The following is a 22,094-nucleotide window of genomic DNA, read 5'->3' as shown; positions in this document are numbered from 1 at the left end:
TGAGATTTTTTTTTTTTTTTTCTTATTGTACAGTGTAATGGCATGTGGCAGGAAAGATTTCCTGTATCTGTCCCTTTGACAGCGGAGCTGTAGCAGCCTGTGGGAGAAGGTGCTCTGCTTTCTGTCCACTGTGTGATGGAGAGGGTGCTGATCATTGTCCATGATGGATAACAGTTTATTCAGCGTCCTCCTCTCCAACACAGTCTCAAAAGACTCAAGTCTGAGTCCAAGTACAGAGCCAGCCTTCTTGATGATCTTATCAAGTCTGTTGGTGTCGCTGGCTCTGATGCTGCTGCCCCAACATATAACAGCAAAGAGATGGTGCTGGCAACCACAGACTGGTAGAAGATCTCTAACATTTTGCTGCACACGTTAAAAGGATCTCAGTTTCCTCAGGAAGTAGAGTCTGCTCATCCCCTTCTTGTACACAGTCTCTGTGTTGGATTTCCAGTCCAGTCTGTTGTCGATCACCACTCCAAGGTATATGTTGTCCTCCACCTCCTCCCCCACCTCCCCTTTGATCCGTAGTGGCTGTGAAGGCATCTTCTTCCTCCTGAAGTCGATCACCATCTCTCTGGTCTTGCTGATGTTCAGCCTCAGGTGTTTCTGTTCGGACCACTCAACAAAGTTGTCTATCAGTGTCCTGTACTCCCCCTCCTCTCCCTCTCTTATATACCAGCTGAGTCATCAGAGGACTTCTGCAGGTGACATGACTCAGAGTTTTACTTAAAGTCAGTGGTGTATAAGGTGAAGAGGAAGGGAGAAAGCACAGTCCCCTGTGGAGCTCCTGTATCACTGACCACCACATCAGACAGCCTGCTGCCCAGACGGACAAACTGTGGCCGGCCTGTCAAGTAGTCAGTAATCCAGGAGATCACAAAACTGCTACTGTAGAATTATAAAGTGCCCACATATCATGTTCGAACAAGGGAACTTGGGAACCAAGTAAGAGATGCTTATCAGTATTTCCTTGGTTGCACATCACAGGCAAACTGGTGGCTGGAGCAACTGTAACTGACCTGTGCTAATAGCGGTTGCTACTAGCAACAGATCGTTCAGCTGAAACTAAGTGCCAGTGGCAGCACAGTGGGAATCAAGACCTCCGTTTGCTCCTGGATTTAAGGCGTTCTTATCTTTACACTTCATAAATGATCTTATGTTCAAAAGAAGCTCTGTCAGAATCAAACTCCTACATTTGCTGTCAACACTGTAGCTGTGGGCCTCACTCACTGGGTGGTGCATGGGAAAAATCTCTGATGCTGAACAGAAGGAACTCATACTTCACATTAAATGGAAGAGAGGAGTTCAGTCCTAATCAAGGCTGATCTAACAATCCATGCACACCATCCCTCTCGTAGTCCTGCTGTGCAACCACATCAACAATGATATCAGAGTATTTCAAATACAGAACTCCAGCAGTTTTACTCGGAAGTGTAAGCTGACCTTTATCACAAGAAATGTAAAGAGAAAATGCAGTTTCTATACATACATTATCCAGACTTTTGTGGTCCCCTAAAATGCGCCACTGACCACTGTGTGCATGCAGGTTTTGCTCACACCAAGCATAACTGCAGGTGGTTTCACAAAAGCTAGCACCTCTTGTTGTGTGTTTGCTTGTACAAAAACTGACATATACATGACAGAATGCAGCATACCTTGAAACACAATTTAGACCTTAATTTAAGGATCTGAAATGTACAGAAATACAAATAAATGGTTAACTGGATAAATAAAACACTCAAATTTGAGTTATCAAAACATTTCAGAGACTATTACTAATTTTATTTATTACTGGAAGGCATATAGGGGTTGATGGTGAATCAGGGGACTCAAATTCATGACCTCAGTTCAGTATCTTAAATTCTGGCCCCTTTCCTGATGATGATGTAAATTAAATGGTTTCCAGGGCATTTAAACACTGAGTAGCCTACACAGAAGAAAATTAGAAAACTCATTTCCTTCTATTATTGGAAAATAATTAATAGTGGCCTTATATTTTTGCATACTATAGGCCTATGTTGAAACCTATGGGGGAAAAAAACGGATGCTGCTGAATATACTGTATTTTCAATGCTTTGCAACATGAGCATGCAATCACGCACTGGGCTCAAAGACTAAAGAAAGCTGCTTTATTAAACTGACTTTTTAAAAGAAAGCTTAGGAGGTAATCTGAGGCAAAGACCGGCTGATGTTTTCCTCTGTCATACAAAGCACCGCCTACTTGCCGACTACAGCAATGTTGCATCAGAATCGCAATATCCGGGAAACGTCATCACCCTTCACCCGGCGGCACCCTGACTGCCCGCAGAACACATCACCAGACTCACAGAAGTTATCTCTGAAAGTGGGGTAGCTTTTCACTTGTTATGGCTGACCAGACTGTCGTGGAGAAAATGAGCGAATTGCAAGTGGACGCCGGGAAAAAGGTGATCCTTGAGTCTTGTGACCGGCTACATTTAAGTCATATTAGCCAGCTAGCAGCTAGCCTAGCCTGTGGTGAGATTCGTGCTGTCATTTAGCCACCATGCAATGTGGTGCTAACGTTGCGACAAACTAGATTTTATGATTGACGCTGTGTTGGCTCAAGATAACAACATTAGTTTGATTGTTTTAATGTAGGTGGTAAATTGTGCCACGTTGCAATTAAGCAAGCCCATTCGGCTAGCTTGGTTTAGCTAACGTGCCTTTTACTCCGACGGATCAGTATGGTCAGTGTGGTGATCCTTATGCCAAACTTAGTTTAAAATTCTTACAATTTAAGATTTCACTGCTCACAGGTGGGTTTACACGCATGTTAGACAAATACTAGGGCCTTGCATGAATCAGTTATGTTGTCTTTTTGAATCGGCATGCATCCAATGGACCAAACTGATTTTGTAATGTAAAGCTCACTCTTGAAACTTGTTTGTAACGTCACTCCCACAGATGTCAATAACGCTCGGAGGCGTTCAAACCCGGTGAACCACTTCTGCATTGTCAATTTTGCATTTATATGAGGAATTTACCTCAACATTTCTTATAGGTCAGTGATCATCAACTGGCGGGCCGCGGGCCGATTCTTGCCAACCGAACCGTCCAATCCGGCCCGCAACTCTATTCCAAAATTTCGAGGATCAAAGAGAAAGTATCGTGTGGTCACTGTTAAAGCAACTGAACTATCACCATTTATGACTCCATTTACATTCCAATATGAGGACAAACTCGCTGCACTGGTTAACATTTAGTGTTTCGCATTTTTTTTTATGCCCTTACTTAACATTTGGGTTTTATTTCAAAGCCTCACAACAAGCTTCAAACTAGTAGACTTGTCAGTACAATAACAGGAGAAAAGCCAACTGCCATAACTGAAAATAGCAAGGTAAATACTGAACTGGTATCAGAACAAAACACATGTCACAAATAATTTTCGGCGCATCAAATAAAATGTTAAGTAGGCTGTAAGCAATTTCAAATAAAAAAAGGCTGAAATAGGCTGCTCACACTGCTTAATGGGCGAAATTACATTTCCCCTCTGACACCAGCTTCACCTCAGGCCTGGCAGCTGTCAGACTGCTCTGACAGTCGCTTCCTCTCGTGTGTTTTTATCGAGTTCATGTTGGAGAAGCAGCCTCGCAGGTGGAGGTTGAACCGAACATGGTGGTGTTGTGGTGACGGCTCAGATTATATTGTTTTGCAACAGCAACAGTTTCGTTGCAGATGAGGCAAACAGGTGATGGATTTCGGAAGGTTGGCAAGATAAAAGCGTACTTTTCAGTCCATTCATCATTAAAGAGTCAGTTTTCTGCATTAACTTTTCGTTTCATGGCCTTTGAGAGTGCTGTTTTACCTGTGTTAAGAGGCCTTTTCTTTCCACTAACTGACACTGTATTAGCATTGAAGCCAGTGACAGTGATTGATATGACAGCCCCACAGTTGAGGCTGTGTTTGTTTTCAAAGTGCTCTATAAATAAAGTTTACTTGAATTGAATTGAGGCAAAATATCACTCCTGGTGGTTGACTGTGGTATAGGTGATAGCAGCCTGAATGATAAAGGCCAAAAATGCCTCTAGTTTTGTAATAAAATAAAAAGTATATAGGTATAAATAATAAACATCAAATAATAATGTTAGGCCAAAATGTGATTTTTATTTCATTCTATTTGAGTGTCCGGCCCCCAAGTTGTCTGACCAGAAAAATTCTGACCCTCGACAAATATAGCTGGTGACCCCTGTTGTAGATGGTCCTTAGTCATGTTCCAACTGCAATGAGCTATAGGCTATATAACTACCAATAACAAAAGCCACTTTAAAATAACAGACTTTTTTGTAGTGTCAGTGTGTTGATGTGCATAATGTTAGCTAAAGTTATCTATGTTACGACTGTTGTGTCAAAGATTGCGTAGGTTTGTTTGTGCAACTAGTGTTCAAAATTGTGTCTGAACCAGTTTTGTACTAATCTTGTCTTAAATCCACTTTCTTATTGCTAAAAGTTTGTTAACCTCGTGTTCTGATTTCTGGACAGGGAGGAACTGAAAGTGGTAAAGATGGAGGAAAGAAGAAGGCTAAAAGTGCTGCTGGAGAGTCTGGAGGCAGGGCTGAGGTGAGTTGTTAAATTAAGTGTCAGAGTATGTAGATGCTTTTATTATTGTACATCATAATGATGCTTTGTTTTGCTAGAACTTAAATCAGATCATTCTATCACTGTCATTGTATGCTCAGATATCTGACAGCAGCCACCCACTGGCTTAATGGCTGTTGAGGTTTTTGATCAGATTATAGTAGGTTTGCCAAAGTTCTGGAAAGTGCTTGGATAAAGAGGTCCTGTTAAAGTGTCTGGGTTTAGCCTACTGCAGTTAAAGTCTTTTGGGCTCCATCATCTCACAATTCACCTATAATACCATTCTTACACATCTGGATTGCTGGGCCAAACTTGTTAAACTTTTTTCCCATCTATCACTCTTCGTGTAGTCTACTAGCATATAGCAATTTGCCGATGGCTGTGCTCTGCCATTGGCTCTTGTGCTCTTCGGTAGGCTTTCCTATCTTCGATATGCGACTGCTGGTCAAGTTCATTTTACTGAACCACAGTAAAATGGCTTTCATGTAGTTTGTGAGTGCCTGATGAAGAACATGCATTTGTGTGAAGACAGGATAGCTAGAGAAACGTAAGAAAATTATATTTTATAGATTATTGTCCTGGGTTCTGTTGTCTATTGTATTTAGTGTATTTGTATGTCTCTGTGTCAAGTAGTCCCAGGCTCCTGGAACAGGAGAGCTTTTTTGGCCCGGCAATCATGATGATATCTTGAAAATGTCCAAAGGGGCACTGAAATCTGTTACTTTTGTTGTATATGTAATACTCTACAATACAAATTCCACAATATTTGGCATAGCCATCATGAAGTAATAAGTATGGTTTGAAAGAAAAATTTCTTCTGACTAAACATATTCAAATATGTTGATGTGTTCGCCTTGCCTCGACGGACTTTTTTTCTTTAAGAGAGACGTAAACTTTCTGCACAGATTAGTACGTGATTGTGAGTATACACAGAAACAGCATCATGAACCAGCCTTCCAATTTACATATTTTTTTAATTGTTTTTTTGTTGCTGTTAAGCTATCGCAACCACCTCAGTACATCGATGAGCGTCTTGCTTTGTACACAAAACTGAAAGCTGAGCACGATGCCCTGATGGCAGAGAGGGCTGCGAAGAATAGCCGAGCCATCAAGGTGACCCTGCCCGATGGAAAGGTGGTGGAGGCTGAGTCCTGGAAGACCACACCGTACCAGGTGGCCTGCGGAATCAGGTCAGTGTGGTGATGGGACCACTCTAATATTTTTTTATTTAATGTGACGCCTCGCTTTCATATTGTTGCACACAAAAAGAAGAAAAAGCTCAAGGGTTTTTCAGGAATGTAGTTTCCAAAGACTAGCTGTCAGATTTATTTGTGCAGCCTGTTATCATTGTTGCAGTTTCAAAAGGCTTTGCAACACCCACGTTATGAAAACAGTAATTGGAAATGACACCCTCCAACCTAAGACCATCCACCGAAGACAAGAATATACTCTGACAAAAAACTTAATTAGCCTTAAAAAAGTAGAGGAAACATTGCCTTGGGATAGTCTGAGAATGATCTCCCTACCAGCATGGTCTAACATGCAGAAGATGTTATCACAGGTTAAATGTCGATAACCAAAGGCCACATGAAGAAATGTCAGCAGCTCTACCACCATCATTGTAAGGCTTGAAGCTAGCATTGCTCCACATGACTTAAAAGCACCAACCACAGCCCCACCTCTGCAATTTCTTTATGATGCAATGAGCACATTGGTGTATACAACTTGTGTGTTTAACCCTTAAGCCTGCTGTTTGGTCCTGAAATCCTCATGACCAAGGCAATTAGACAGTTTTATTTTGTAATTCAGAAGCATTGGATGAACTTAAAAGGGGTGGCACTGTACTGTAAGTGGCGTCCCTTAATTCTTTTTATTTCTTTTACTTTTTATTGTGTTCTTAAACTTTTTGCTTATTTTATACAATTTTATCTAAATTCAAATACAGAGCAAGTATTATCTCAGATTTCTCTCAATTATTCCTGAAAAGAATGACATTTGAAATTGAAAGCTTTGACTATCGTGCAGTCCTTCACACATATAGTTGGCGTGGACCAACTGAAATAACAGATAATCAGTATTCAAAGGCCTTATGGTTATCGCAATATTTATTTGCATGTATGTCTGAATATCACTCAGACCTGATGTAATGTTATGTTTTTAATTTTGTAGTTTGAGGGGATGTCCCATAAGATGTCTTTTTTTTTTTGTAAATGTGCACATCCATTTAATGTGGAATATTTTCATGTTTTACCTCCAGTCAGGGCCTCGCGGACAACACAGTAATTGCAAAAGTGAACAACGGTGTGTGGGACTTGGACAGACCTTTAGAGGATGACTGCAGCCTTCAGTTGCTCAAGTTTGATGACGAGGAGGCTCAAGCTGTAAGTCTACCTCATTCTTCGTCTTATATATATTTATATGTGATAGGAGAGTGGAGTATAGTACTGTGTAGTATAGTAAAGGCATCTTTAACACCTTCTTCTGGATGCTCATTGTACTCTAATATACTTATTTGCCAATGTGTTATCTTAACTCTGAGAAAGCCTTCCAACATGCTAGCAATGTCCAGTGCACAACATCTTTCAGAACATGCAACCTTATTGATCTATAGTTAGGGCATGCTAACCTGAGCATGCAAGGTTAAAGTGATGAATGAGAGGTTTACAATCAATAATAGACCTTGAAGCTCTGTGATTCACCAAGCGTCCGAGCCACAGGAACATTAAGAGGAGACGTGAGAAAGTAAAACGCTGCTGCAATCATGTACTGTCATAAAAGTGACAGCAAGTGGTGTCTCAGAGAATAACGAGACTTGTTCTTAAAATAAAAGCCCGATTTCAGCTTCATTATCTATACAAGATGCTGAATATTTTACCTGAAGAAGAGCCATTTATCAGCTGACATTTATTAAGTATTATATAGTACTATATGAAGTCTAAGTCAATTTGCTTTTTATGGTACCATTTGTCAGTAGGTTTTATCTGCAGTTTTTAACATCTTTTGTATTGTCAGCTTTCAGAAGAGGTGATTTTTCATAGTTTAAGTGGATTTAATTTTTCAAAGGCTTCAACATAATCTGCAGCACAGTGAATGATTGTAACTTCTGCACAGACGTGAAGGTCAACAATTGTGATTTTCCAGGACAGTCATTCTTCTCATTCTTGATAAACAGTACTGACTGTACTGCGATTTCTGCTTTAGGTTTATTGGCACTCCAGCGCCCATATCTTGGGTGAGGCCATGGAGAGGGTGTATGGAGGCTGCCTCTGCTACGGTCCCCCCATTGAGAACGGCTTCTACTACGACATGTTCCTGGAGAACAATGAGTGAGTCACACAGGCTTTGGGTTCAGATATGTCTGTGTAATTAGTTGTGTTAGTCAGCTGTCAGTGTTATTTTGGTGTGTACTTCAAGGCTTAGCAGCTGTCAGTCTAGTTCACTGTCTGAGACTGGTGGCAAACACAGAATAGGTGGATTGTAACACTAATGACACTTGCGACACTGAGGCTGTCAAGCTGGATTTTTCTAGGTTGTGGATTTAAAATGACATCGTTCTATATCTGCCTACAGGATTGGAAGCCTTAAAGCAAATCTGTTCAAAATGCAAAACTACAGATTATTTCTGTGCAGGTTTCAAAATGTGTTGAGACAGCCTCAGAAATTTGAACACTTCTTCCTCATAAACAACTTTTTCACTTGACCTTTCCAGATGCATTTCGCCCTGCTTCAGGCAGCAGGAGAGCGTGAGGAGTGCTGTCTAATTAATTCTACAACCTCCTTAATGAAGTCATTTTATGCTAATGGCATTCTTGGAGAATGTTTTTTATTTTATTTTTTTTGCATGGGTATTTTGACATTGCTCAAGCACTAAAGCCAAGGACTTTTAACTATTTGCCTATGCTTGGCAGAGGTTATCAGTTTCTGGAAGTCACAGAATTACATTGAGAACAAAAGGTCATTAGCGATGCCCTCGAGAAACACTGGCAGACTAAATTTTGCATTGAAGGCAGTTTAATATTAATGTAGGGCTACCTAAGACAGTCATTGTCATTGGATGACATGTTCTCATTGTGCTTATCTTTTGATGTTTTGGACAGGGGTGTATCAAGCAATGACTTCCCATGTCTGGAGAACTTGTGCAAGAAAATTATCAAGGAGAAGCAGCCATTTGAGAGGCTGGAGATAAAGAAGGAGACTCTGTTGGAAATGTTCAAGGTATGTGAAAACACAAACATATCCCAAAAATGGGGAATATTTCATAAGTAACATAACTCTAAAACCGCCTCTCCTCCCCGACAGTACAACAAGTTTAAGTGTCGCATTCTGAATGAGAAGGTCACCACTCCCACTACCACAGTTTACAGGTGAGTCTGGTCTGGTAGATTTCTGGTGCTATTCAACCTTTTTTGTGGCATCAATAAATCACAATAAAAGAAGAACACACAATACAAGAATAAATTGATTCTTCTGACAAGTTTTGTCTGTGTTGCCAGAGCCTGATATAAAGCCTATTCCTCTGGACCATTGGTGCCCTTCATTATGATGAAAATGGCCCCTGTATTTTACGTTGATTCAATCATCTACACCATCATGCTGCCTTAACCACACAATAGTGCACCAAATTTGACTGAAAATAGACCCATACAAATACACTATTTACTTCTGATTGGGTAATTTTTGCTAAACGCTGTAATGCCCAGCAGCTGTAAGACATTTATGTAGGCCTTTTTATTTTTTCTTAAATGAAATTACATGTTACATAATGTTTGTGAGTATTGAGAGACGGATTAACACGTACTTAATTTTGGTCTTTTATAAATTTCATAACAATGACAAAAAAGTACCTCTAGCCTCATCCTAAACACAACTGGTTTTTTACATACTCAACCCTCACAAATAGGGCTGCAACTGAAGCTGTTTTGATGATCAATTGATCTGTCAGTTAGAACTTCAATTAATTATTTATTATTATCATCTGATTTTTTTTTAAAGCTACTTTTCATTATTCCAGAATTTTATTCAGAAAACAAAACGTATTCCTTCGGGATTCCTTTTCATACAGTGATCTTTCAAACAACTTGGCATGTATACAGACAAGGCCACTGCAATTTAAAAAAAAAAAAAAAAAGAATTAAAATAAATGGACATTGGAGATGCAGCCATGCACTGACAATAAAGGGAAACTGTAACAAATATATGTTTGATCAGATGTGGCTAAAGTTTCTTTTGGGATGAAATAAATAAACACAAATGTAACGGCCAGAAATTCATCAAGTAAGCTACACAAAGCGTGGCTTACCCCCACCTTAGAAGACCACAGCATTGTCACAGCCCATGCCATGTGTGATGAAAATTGTTGCCAGCTATTTTTATAATCGACTTGTTGCAGCCCTACTCATACGTACTCTGCATTTCAGGTGTGGTCCCTTAATTGATTTGTGTCGGGGGCCCCATGTGAGACATACTGGGAAAATCAAGGCACTGAAGGTCCACAAGGTGAGTCTTGTTTTCAGTTTCATGTTGTGCAAACTGCTTGTTCCTGTAAATGTGGGTAAACCAGTAGGATTTCAAGTACTGCAGTCTGTGCCCCGAATGTGTGGCAGTAAACTCATCTGTCCCCATTTCTAGAGCACAGTTACCTTATGTTTTATTCTCAAGGGATTTGATGGACCCAAAAGAATGATCAGAGCTAACATAGTCCTCTTGCTGTGTGCTAGAATTCGTCTACATACTGGGAAGGAAAGGCGGACATGGAAACCCTCCAGAGAATCTACGGAATCTCCTTCCCTGACCCCAAAATGCTCAAAGAGTGGGAGAAGTTTCAGGAGGAGGCCAAGAACAGAGATCACCGCAAACTAGGCCGGGTATGAACTGAAATGTGAAGAGGCTGTGGGTTAGCAAAACAGTTGATGTCTATATTCATTTTAGGACTGTCTCTTCCAGGTTTTATTCTTACAAATGAAGGTTATTTACAGGATATTGGTATTTATCCATTTAGTTTGCAAAGCTGTGATTGACTGCAGAGTTGTAGTGATGATTTTCATCCAAAAGAAATATGAGATACAGGTAGAATAGTGTAAGAGTCAGGGTTGGGTTTGATGTGTGTCTGGTTTTTACCAAGTCACACCTATCCAACAGACAAAAGCCATTTCTGAAGAGTGTGAAAAGTATGCCTGGTGCATTTGCAGCAGTACAGTTAAATGTTCTCCTAAGAAACCATAACTCTACAACAAGAAGAGCTCTTGAAGTTCAGAGACAATCACTTCAGAAAGTAACACTTGTTGAATAGCAAGAAAGTTGTTCATTTACACGTATTGTTTATTTATATATAAAGAGAAAGAAATGTGGAGAATGGCATGATTAAAAAAATCTATCCGTGACCCATTTTCAGTTGGGATGAGAGCAACAAAAGACTGGGAAAGTTGTGGAATGCTCCAAAAACACCTGTTTGGATCATTCCACGGGTAAACAGGTTGATTGTTAACAGGTGATAGTATCGTGATTGGAAAGGAGCATCCTGGAAAGGCTCAGTTGTTTACAAGCAGGTGAACCACTTTGTGAACACGTGACTGTACAAAGGATGTTACTACATGGGCTCAGAAACACTTTGTAAAACAGTGTTTGTGCCCTTCTGTTTTTATTTACATTTACACAGCATTCCAACTTGTTTTCCAAAATCTTTAATGCTATTTTTATTGGCATAAAATAATCTGTGACTTCGTTGTGGCGAGGAAATTTGACATTTCAGGATTTGCCTGTTGCTTCATTCATTATAAAAGCAGACGTGGAAAAGTGAACTGAGTAGGAGACCGAGTACACTGTCAGACTTATTTGATGAGCTGTTGCATTATTTCTAACTGAAACCAGTTAATTCTGAGTGGTAGTCTTTCTAATTTTCCTTCACACTGACAACTTTTTTATTTTATTTTTTTCATTCATTCAGGAGCAGGACCTGTTCTTCTTCCATGACCTGAGTCCAGGGAGCTGCTTCTTCCTGCCGAAGGGAGCCTTCCTCTACAACACCCTGATTGAATTCATCAGAGTAAGTCAAAGCTGTCAGACCCACAGTGGGTAATTGCTGTGATCTCACTCTAAACTTGAAGTCATAAAAAAAAGACAGAGCCTTTGAGCCAGAAAGTTTAACTTTGCACAGAGGCCTGAGGACAAGGGAAGAACAGATTTCGACCTTTAGTTGGCTGGTGCAATAATAATGGCTTTATATGTTCATGAGATATCTTGATACACTTTAAAATCACCGTAAGCTTCATGTTCCTTTATGCACCGTACGAAAAGTTTTGATTGTATGTTGATGATGGTACAGCTTTATGTCATGATCTTGAAACTGATAAACTGTTGCCAAATGAATCAAGTCTGCTGATATAAAATTATCGTTTCACAACTAAAGCATTTTAAAACATGATGATGCGCATACACGAATACAATAAAATGCAAATTCTTATCCATACACGCTTTCCACAACACTAATGCTGTAAATAGATTATCACGCATCTAATCAATGCTTGCAATATGACATTTCTCATTTTTTGGCCAGGTAATAGAAAAACCCTGCTTGGGGTGAAGTCTACCTTTGAACACAAACCTATTTATGAAACTATTTATGAAAAATATCTTATTATTCATGGCCAATTATTAGGAATAAATTGAAATGTGTAAAACAGACGTGATTGACAGCATTCTGCTGCACCTGTTCATCATAAAGAAACCCAAAATCAGTCTGATTTAAAACATTTCACTTTCTTAGTTTTAATACAGTTGCATCAGAAGCAATTTCACCTTAATGTGGTAAAACTGATTTCACACTGAGGAGTTTAGAGTAATGAGATGTGTTCATAAAACAGGTCTGCTTGTAAAAACAACAACAACATATCTAGAACATCTAAATATTTGTGGAGCATATGACTGTCTGTTCAAAGGCAGAATGAGTAGGATTTTTCCTAAAAATGTATAGACTCATACAAAAGATAGCGGTAGGATTCTGTAGGCATCACACGATTAGAATCTGATTAAGCTACAATGCGATGACAGCATGATTATTGATGCACCATGATGTGCGAAAATGTTTGATTTCTATGCATGATTTATTTTTTTCTTACTGTGACTGCTTGCTACGTTTAAAACGCAACATATTTGTAATAATCCATAATTAAAATAAACAGATGCGTTTACTTCTATTGTCTTTGAATACAGTAATAGAAAGAAACGGCAGAGATGTGTCAGCTGGAAGGTTACATTTGCCAGCATGTTTCTCAGCATTGCAAAGAACCAACAAGAAAAGGAACAGTGTGCCTGTAGCAGCATCCATGTAGTAAATTAACATGGACTTGAGCCAGTTCTGAATCACTTGATAACATGAAACACTATATGCATACGCAGATTTTAATTTCCATCCCAATGAGCAGTGCTGATAGATGAAAACAACATCAGTGTTTGGTCCCATCGCTGTCATCTGACTGTCAGTGTGCAAAAACAGTCTGTTAATGTTAGCCGCTATTAACGGAAAACCCACCTTGCAAAGCTGAAAATGCCTCGACTGGGAGCATCCAACTGAGCAATTGCGGAGGAGGAAGAAGAAGCCGTTAAGGCAGCATTTTTCCACCTGTACAGACACAATAGTTGAAAAAAACAGATCAAGCGAGCTACCACAAATTGGAATGAGTGGGGTAGCTGCTAGCTAGTTAGCTGATATAACACACAGTTGATATAACTCTGTATAACAGTTGCATCTCACATGTTATGGTGGCCAGTTCCACTCTCCAAAAGCACCCGCGTCACCCGTGTTTTTTGATATTGGTGTTAATCTGTAATATTTAAATTTTTCCAGTGTCGTCTTTTTTACATCGAGACATAATCTTAGAAGATTGAATCCCGATACATCTAAGAATCAATACCCAAGGTGCATTAATGGACAGTTTATTAATTAATGATACTTAATCTGTTAGTGGCAAAAACAAGTTCTTATAGTCGATGCACTTGCTTACAAACATCACAGCTATTGCAGCTTGTTTCACAGCTACCGACTGAGGTGATCTACTGGACTACCTCCAAAACTTTTTGTACTTATTAGTCATTTAGATCCTAAAATATGTAAAATGGGGCCCTGTTATAAAAGTGAATTGCCCTTTAATGACTACCTTTTCCTTTCTGTTTACCATATTTTATCCCCTGTGTAATGTGCAAACAAGCTGGGATGTGAATATGCAGGTATGCAGCATAAACATTCTCAAAGGTAGCTTGAGGTCTCAGCCTTCGCTTGCAGAGTTATGTATGTATGTTTTCGAGGATATGCATTGTTTATCAGTGAGTCCCCAGGTGTTGACAAATACTGTTTAAAGCAGTTGTTTGTTGTTGTTATGTGCACAAAGCATTATGAAGCTGAGTTGCTTGAGGTGCTAGAAACTCAGAACAAGGTTTTCTCATTAAGAAGATTACATTAAGACTCTTCTGTCTTTGGCAGAGTGAGTACAGGAAGAGGGGTTTCCAGGAGGTGGTGACGCCCAACATCTACAACAGTAAGCTGTGGCAGACCTCTGGACACTGGCAGCACTACAGCGAGAACATGTTCTCCTTTGAGGTCGAGAAGGAGACCTTTGCCCTCAAGCCCATGAACTGCCCGGGACACTGGTGAGGCCTCCTTTTCCTCATGTTCAGAGTTGTTTTGAAAGTATGGTTTTATTATCAGCAAAGAACTACAAAAAGAGCAACATTAAGTGTAAAGGAAAACGCACCCCCTTCTGTTACACTCTGTGGATCGAGTAGGTAGTGTGAAATAGATATTTTTAGCTGGTTTCTGCCTGTAATCAAAGAAACTGTGTTTGTAGAACAGTGATTGTTTTGTTTTCTCCAGCATTAAATGCGTTTAGTCAGCTCAGTCTCTGTTGTCACGATACAAAATGTTTCAGTTCTGCACAATATAATAATATCTACAAAAAAGATTCGACCACAGTAACATGACAAACAGTGACAACCATTAAGCAGTGTCTTACCACACTTGAATAGCTTTATAAGAGTTTGCACAGGGGTTTTTGTTATCAGTAGTTGACTCAGTCTTTGTGAAATAGCTTCACATTTCACTGCTACAACAGTTTGTCATCCAGTTCTGCTCATCTTGTAATGGACTGATGCTCTTGCCATGTTTTCAGTCGTTGAATGGCCCAGTTCAATTTGCTGCTGAATGCTGCATTGCAGTGTAAAGAGCCAGACTGCAGCTCTTTGTATTCAAATCTTTTATCTCCTTTTTACTGTTCCAATCTTTGTACTAGCCACATGGGCAGCCCCTCTGGACACCACACTGAGATGAAAATTCAGCTTCCAAACACATTTTGTCAAAGTGTTGGATGTCACTTGAATCAAATATTGATTGCTTTTCACAGTAGTGTTGCAGCAGTAGAGCAATTTTCAGTTATTGTGATAACTTGGAGGTTGAAGTTGGTTGCTGTAATTTGTCTATTTTTCATTTGTTTGGCTCCAGTCTGATGTTCGATCACCGGCCACGCTCTTGGAGGGAGTTGCCCCTTCGCATGGCAGACTTTGGCGTCCTGCACAGGAACGAGCTGTCGGGAGCCCTGACCGGTCTCACCCGCGTCCGCCGCTTCCAGCAGGATGATGCTCATATCTTCTGCACCATGGACCAGGTGAGGCCAGCACTGATGTGTACCCCTATTTTGGAGTCATTAAAGTCTGATAAAAAAAAAGAGGCTTGATTGGACCATTTAACTTGATGTAAAGGGCAAATCCACCAATTTTACACATTGAAGCCTTGCAGAGCACTACTGTAAATGTGAAAAAGTTATATAATGCCTTTTGGGGCATTTGAGGAAACAACGTTAAGTCAAGTTGCTCGAGGCAGCGTCGGTTGGGCTGAAGACAAGAAGTTTGAAAATAATGAGGTGGTGGTGAGTGAGAGTGATTTTAGCAGGCATCTTTAGCCTGCTCCTCATCTCTGCTTGAGGCATAACACCCAAATCTCCAACAGAACCGTTGGCAGTTGCATCGTGGGTGATGTGGGTGCCAGGTTCTGACAATGAAGAAGAATGCATTGAATAAAAAAAACACATCTTCCGTTCTCCTTCATGGAATGTGATACTAAAGAAAAAAACTGTCCGTCATGAATCTGACAATGTTATAGGAGTGCAGTGCTAAATCTGTGCAGTGCAGTACTCTTTAAGACAGGATTAAATTCATAGCGCTGTCACATTTTTCTGGCAATACCTTTGATAAATGTTTCCACTTGCTATTATTCCTGCATGAAAGAAGCCCAGTTTTAAAAGCTCTCAGTACATCAGTATCTTGCTGGCACAGTTTATTGAATAAATTCAGGCAATGTTGAACAGTCGTTCACATTTTAAAGTAAAGTGAGAGGACGCAGGCTTCTGCAGCCTGGTGTAGCAACTTGCATGCTAAGTCCTTTCATGTTGCCAATATCGATGCACACAAACAGGATTTTGGAAGACCAAAGTGATTTCTTAATTAGTTGATTCAAATGTGGTAACACGGCAACTTGCAGCCAGGATCCCACTGATTTTGTTTTCTCTGTATCAGTAATGGCAGTGGATTGGATGGTTAATTATTTGATTGCACTTTGTGCACAAATTATTTCACTTTTAATTTCTCGCTTTGACTGCAGCAGCTGGAAAGTGCTGCTTGTACTGTTGCTGATGTTTGTGACCAAATTCAAACAAACTTAAAAACAGAGTGGAGACGGTGTGTTCTTATTTTGTACCTGAATTAAGTTGTCAGTGTCTGGTACCTCAGCAGCAAAATTTTAACCATATCATATACTGAGCTTTAGCTACTGTAAATATTCACTTATTAAATATATGAAGTCCAATAAGCTGAGCTGTTTATCCACATATTGTTTCTTAGTAATACCGGAACAAACAAGATGAATCACTCATTACACCAGAAATTATTCTAAACTTGCAGCCATGTCCAGATGCATGATACAAATTCTGTTACATCTTGTTTTTGACCTCAGATTGAGGAGGAGATCAAGGGCTGCCTGGACTTCCTGCGGACTGTTTATGAAGTGTTTGGCTTCACTTTCAAACTCAACCTGTCCACAAGACCGGAGAAGTTCCTGGGAGACCCAGACGTCTGGGACAAAGCAGAAAAGGTAATCAGACTTCCTCTTGTGTCTCTCGTTTGGTTGAGAATGTGAGTGGCACTCTCACAAAAGTTTCACCGGAGAATTAAGATGCTGATCTGTGATATTATCTAGATGGAAATTCTAGACCCCCTTCACAGACAGCAAATTGAAGAGTCTGATTTTTAGACCCGGAGAAACGTTTATATTTAAATGAATGAGTTTTATTCTGCAGAAGTGCTATCAGTTCTGAATCAGAAAACGCTGTTCAGTGATTCTACATCAGTGCTATCGCTGTCTGCCTTTGCTATCAAATCAAATTCACTCTCTGTAGACCAGCTCTATATTTTACATCTTGGGTTCAGCTCCAAGTTGCTCTGAGAGAGAGCAGGTAATGTTTAAATCTAACTTAAACTCAGTGATGACAAGAGTGAGTGAGTTGAACTGAGTTATAATTAGTCTTTATTGCTTGGTGCTGTCAGCAGTAGATGAAACACAGCGAGGGTCTCTGTTGGGACCGCTTTAACAGATGAATCTGTAAAATCAAAACCAAATGACAGTTGTTGGGTAAAGGTGCCACAAGTAAACTGTATTGTTTTATCAGGAGCACAAGTACAGTATATAAAGCACATAGATATTTATTAGTCTGGCAGGCTCAGAATGGATGAAAAGGTGGCTGTTGCCAGAGACAGAGCGTGCATTGAATTTTACAGCAGGGCGAGATTAGTCTTCATGTGCCATTTGTTTTCTTCTTTATCTGATTGTTAGAGGTATTGCTTTATTTTAACAGTGAAATATTACACCAGCAGTGCACACTACAACACTCGATTTGTGCCACAAAGTTATTTGATTGCTTTGTTTTGCTGTGTTTTGTGTTTTTTAAACTGCTCGGTCTTGCAGAAGATGATACTTTTTATGCCTCGCTGCCCCCAACCACGTGTTACCTTCATCGATTGTCATATTTTTACCATACAGATGATCTCATTTCATTTTGGGTTTCTTCATCTACTGCAGGCCGCTCGGTGTCAAAATATTCTTGAGTTTCAAAATGTATCCTCTGTTTTGTCAACAAAAAAAGCTCAATTTTTCTGACCCACAACCCACCAGGAAAAGTTTACTGAGTCATTACGCTCCAACAAATCACATGCAGTGGATCAAAAATCATACTTTAATACCAAACATGGTAAAATGTAGCTGGATGTAATGCAGACTCATAACTGGTTCTACTTGTCCTACTTTTTATTTTAACTTAATTGTATTTTATAAACTTTAAAGGTCTCCTTTTAATTTCCTTCCCTGATTTACAGAGTGGTGTCATTGTTCTGTCCTCAGTGCTTCATTCCAACTTTTTCAAGCACGTCTTTCGCCCGCCGGAAGCAGGGCATTACTAATGAAAGTGGAGCTTATTTTTAGCATGTTATTTGATTAACAGTCAATCCAGTGGCCTCAGTAACTATTTAAATATTTAACACTGTGTAGTCCGCTGATGGACAGAACAGGCCAGAGGACTTAAAGACTACAGTACAGAGATTGTGCTGCTTCTTCCAGACTACATGTGTTAATAATGGTTTAACTCTCACTCCTCATAGTAAGGATAATGTGAGTACGACCAGTATAATATGTGGGAGTTGTGAGAACAAGAGAACAGAATTATAATGGCTTGTTGTACAACTATTTGGTTGACCTATCACAACACTTTTCTCTTGGGAAAACATTTCCTAAATTCAGCACTGACTTTTTACGATTAATGTTTACATGCACAAAGGTGGAAAAATTATATACACAAAAAACTGACTCGTAAACGTGGCATAGTTGACTAGAACAGAGCTTGCTGCATGTTTCCCTCACCTCATTAACTCCCACAAGCAACCATAAAATATTATTGAGACGTTAACATTTCTCAGTTCAGTGATTAGTTCCAGATGAAGAAAATGTCAGGTCTAAGTGTACAGCTTTGCTGAACGCCGCTGCTTGCTTGCATGTTGGTCAGCCATCGAAACAGTAACAAAGCAGTAAGTGTTTGTTTTTACAGCAACTGGAGAACAGCTTGAATGACTTTGGGGAGAAATGGGTTCTCAACCCTGGCGATGGAGCTTTTTATGGACCAAAGGTGAGTCATGTGCTGCAGTAATGACACACTTTGCTGTGTAACAGCAGGAGGGGCACTTACGATCATTTGTGTCTGAATGTCTTCTTTGCAGATCGACATTCAGATCAAGGATGCCATTGGCCGGTACCACCAGTGTGCCACAATTCAGCTTGATTTCCAGCTCCCCATCCGCTTTAATCTCACCTTTGTCAGGTAGCAACCGTAGCTGCTGTATTACAGAATTAAACCTCTAGCACAGTTAACATAACCAGAGATAGAAGTTTCATATAAAACATTGGAGAAGTAGCTGCCTTAGAGGCTACAGCTATAGATTTTGTTTCATTTTGCCATGAAACTGTTTTTCTCTGTCTTGTAAAAAAAAAAAAAAAAAAAAAAAAAAAAAAAAAAAAATTCAGCCCGAATGATGAGAATACACTAATTCGTCCCAATGATCACTGTTTTCCTTGTGGATTTCTCTGTGTGAGTTCCTATTTTTTCCCCCCCCTTTAAAATGATTTTGTAGCCATGACGGTGATGACAAGAAAAGACCAGTGATCATCCACAGAGCTATCCTGGGATCAGTAGAGAGGATGATCGCTATTCTGACTGAAAACTACGGAGGCAAATGGTTTGTAAACAATCTATTTTGAAAGGTTGATTTGTCAAATAGGAGCTGAATCTATGATGTTTTTGTTTTGATGCATTTCTTCCTGAGACTGATAATTTTCAGATGACTGAACAGAATTATTAAAAAAACAGTTCTGTGGGGGTAAACATTTGCAGGTACCTTGCAGAATGCACTTGCCTGTTTTTCTGCTAACCGATTAAATGCAAATGTTTCCCGTCCTGTTTCAGGCCACTGTGGCTCTCTCCTCGCCAAGTCATGGTTGTACCCGTGGGGCCGACCTGTGAGGAGTACGCTCAGAAGGTAACCACTGACCACGGCTGCTTTAGTCCACACTCTCTCTGCAGAGACAGCACAGACAGTACCCTGAAGCTACCTGGCACTCAGCAGCACTAAGCTGCCTGTGGTTTATCTCTGATGCACACACAGTCTGCTCTACTGTTTCAGTATTGTGATGCTTTATACTTGTTGTCATAAAGTGTGGAACAATATGGCTCATGAATCCACATAAAATACTGCCACTGCTTCTGAAGTTCCTGTTTTTGCAACCTTAAAAGGACTTAAAAGAAAACTGTAGTTTAGTACAACTTTGCTTGTATTTTCAGAGCTCAGGCCATCGGTTCTTGAAGTTATGATTACATTGCGCTCACCAAAGTAATTGCTGAGGTCTCAGACTGTGGCAACATTGCTAAAAATAGGTCCAACCTGGCAAAAGACACAAGTTGTCAGATAATCATACAGATTGTGATCAAGCTCTCAGTTTAGCCACACACCTACAGGAAGCAGAATAGGTCAAATTTGAACTAGAACAGACAGTTTTGGCCGTAATTTCATTTTCATTTTCATTCATCATTTGCCTTTCTCTCCTACACACATTTGACTAGCCTGTTGGCTTGAGCACAATCTTTCTGAGCATCTGTTAGCAAGTACAATGCTATTACAACTGACGGAACGTTGGCCAGAGCTACAAAAACAAATCCCAAGTTGTAATAAACTTGAGTTTGCCATTAAAATGCGTGGAACAGGAATTTGATTATATTTTGTGTTGAACAAATTGCTACTTGCACAGAAGCCCATTAGTAAAGTAAACAGCTGTGCGGTCCTGATAAGGAAAAGACAGCAGGTTCACACTCTGTGATAATAATGGTGGCAGAAATATAATCTGTATTATTCATTACAGCCAAGTGGACAGCTTGTTGAAAATGTGCTTGTCCAGATCCCTGATATTATGGAACTTTTAAAACATGCTGTCATGGACTGTTGCGTGTTTCTCTGGTTAATGCGGCAGGTCAAGGAGGAATTTCACAACAGCGGCTTCATGACCGATGTGGATCTTGACGCCGGCTGCACTCTGAACAAGAAGATCAGAAATGCACAGTTGGCGCAGTACAACTTCATCCTGGGTCAGTGTCAACGCGCTCTCTCACTCTTCGCCTTCCGTTTCCTCTCTTTACTTTTGGTATCTCTGTCTTGCCGTCCATCTAGATATTGATTTCTTTTGTCTTCTTTGCTTGTTTCCCTTCTCTGAAAAGTGGTGGGAGAGAAGGAGAAGACGAGTAACACTGTGAATGTACGCACCCGGGATAACAAAGTCCACGGCGAGCGCACTGTGGAGGAGTGCATTGAGCGTCTGAAACAGCTTAAGACCACCAGGAACCGAAACGCTGAGGAGGATTTCTGAACTTTCTCAAACTCGCTGCTCAGTTTGTCCTTCTTTCCAAAGTAACCGGCCATGTGGTTGAAATCAGGTTGTGATGAGGGATAAAACTACTGGTGCCTATTCTCTGCTTTTTTATCTCCTTGAAATCACACTGAACATCTTCTTTTTGTGGTGTCTTCCATTGTCTCTTAACTGTATCACTCTGTTTTTGGTTATCAAGGCTCATGGTTGTTGTACTAATGGTATGATGCACAATGCATTTACAGAAATACAGCCAGCTCTGATGCGATCAGGTCTTTGCGCAGCCGTACAATGAATAAATAGTACCATAAAAAGTCTCTGAAAAACCTTTTCCATATACATGATGAAATTAAAACCAAGGGGAAATGGTTTGTAATACTGTCTTACCAGTTTATATCAGTGGTTTGTTTCTTCAGGGAATTGTACACAAGTTACAGTTTTGATAATTAAACAATCTATTCCTGAGCCAACCTGTGTTTTATGCTTTTATAAGATTTACCTTTTCTCTGTGGTGAGATTTCAGCAGCATTTTTTCCTCCCTCAGAATCGTGTTACAGATGTGCTGCTGCAAAACGAGTCTGTCCGTCAGTCAACTCTGTCAGAATGTGGAGAAAAAGACAGTTAACATGAGCTAAAATAATTACAGCAATAAAGTAACAGCTCAGCTGACAAAGTCAATATGGGCTGAAATCGATATTATGAGCTAAGAGAGCAGGAAAGAAGAGATTTCTTCAATACATGGCCATACGCCCCGCTAACAGTCTACATTATTTATCAGTTGTGTTTTTCAAGTCACGACTCAACTCACAGGTTCATATTCAGGCCAAAGCCGAAGTTAGTAGATAGTTAGAGACTGGAAACATTTCATTTTCCGCAAGATAGTGGTGGAGGTTTGGATGGGAATTGGAGAGATAAGTGTCAGAAAGGTGTTTCGCTACAGTAAAAATGGATCCTTATCACCTTCCTCCACAAGTGCATCATCACCTAGGATGGATATCAG

The 22,094-nt window shown here is 40.0% G+C and overlaps 1 protein-coding gene across 1 annotated transcript; it reads left to right on the top strand.

Annotated features, from left to right (window-relative positions):
- The first annotated feature begins 2,275 nt into the window (after window positions 1–2,275).
- Window positions 2,276–21,559, top strand: tars1 (threonyl-tRNA synthetase 1). Its single transcript, XM_041936658.1, has 19 exons — window positions 2,276–2,426; window positions 4,501–4,578; window positions 5,596–5,786; window positions 6,854–6,977; window positions 7,798–7,922; window positions 8,694–8,811; window positions 8,896–8,960; window positions 10,014–10,092; window positions 10,314–10,460; window positions 11,540–11,638; window positions 14,072–14,238; window positions 15,086–15,248; window positions 16,592–16,729; window positions 18,732–18,809; window positions 18,901–19,001; window positions 19,312–19,416; window positions 19,644–19,716; window positions 20,702–20,816; window positions 20,946–21,559. The coding sequence occupies exons 1-19, from the start codon at window positions 2,367–2,369 to the stop codon at window positions 21,092–21,094; spliced, it is 2,175 nt and encodes a 724-aa protein (XP_041792592.1). The 5' UTR covers window positions 2,276–2,366; the 3' UTR covers window positions 21,095–21,559.
- The last annotated feature ends 535 nt before the right edge of the window (window positions 21,560–22,094 follow it).

The sequence above is a fragment of the Chelmon rostratus genome, chromosome 5, assembly GCF_017976325.1.
Source record: "Chelmon rostratus isolate fCheRos1 chromosome 5, fCheRos1.pri, whole genome shotgun sequence".
In the NCBI taxonomy this organism is placed as follows: domain Eukaryota; kingdom Metazoa; phylum Chordata; class Actinopteri; order Chaetodontiformes; family Chaetodontidae; genus Chelmon; species Chelmon rostratus.
This window is presented reverse-complemented; position numbering and strand designations above follow the sequence as displayed.

What these genes read in the sequence shown, in the direction of transcription:
- tars1 (XM_041936658.1), top strand. Translation starts at nt 2,367, where the DNA reads ATGGCTGACCAGACTGTCGTGGAGAAAATGAGCGAATTGCAAGTGGAC. An exon ending in AGGCACTGAAGGTCCACAAG is followed by an intron (nt 10,093 to 10,313) that starts GTGAGTCTTGTT and finishes GCTGTGTGCTAG; the next exon opens with AATTCGTCTACATACTGGGA. An exon ending in CCCTGATTGAATTCATCAGA is followed by an intron (nt 11,639 to 14,071) that starts GTAAGTCAAAGC and finishes TGTCTTTGGCAG; the next exon opens with AGTGAGTACAGGAAGAGGGG.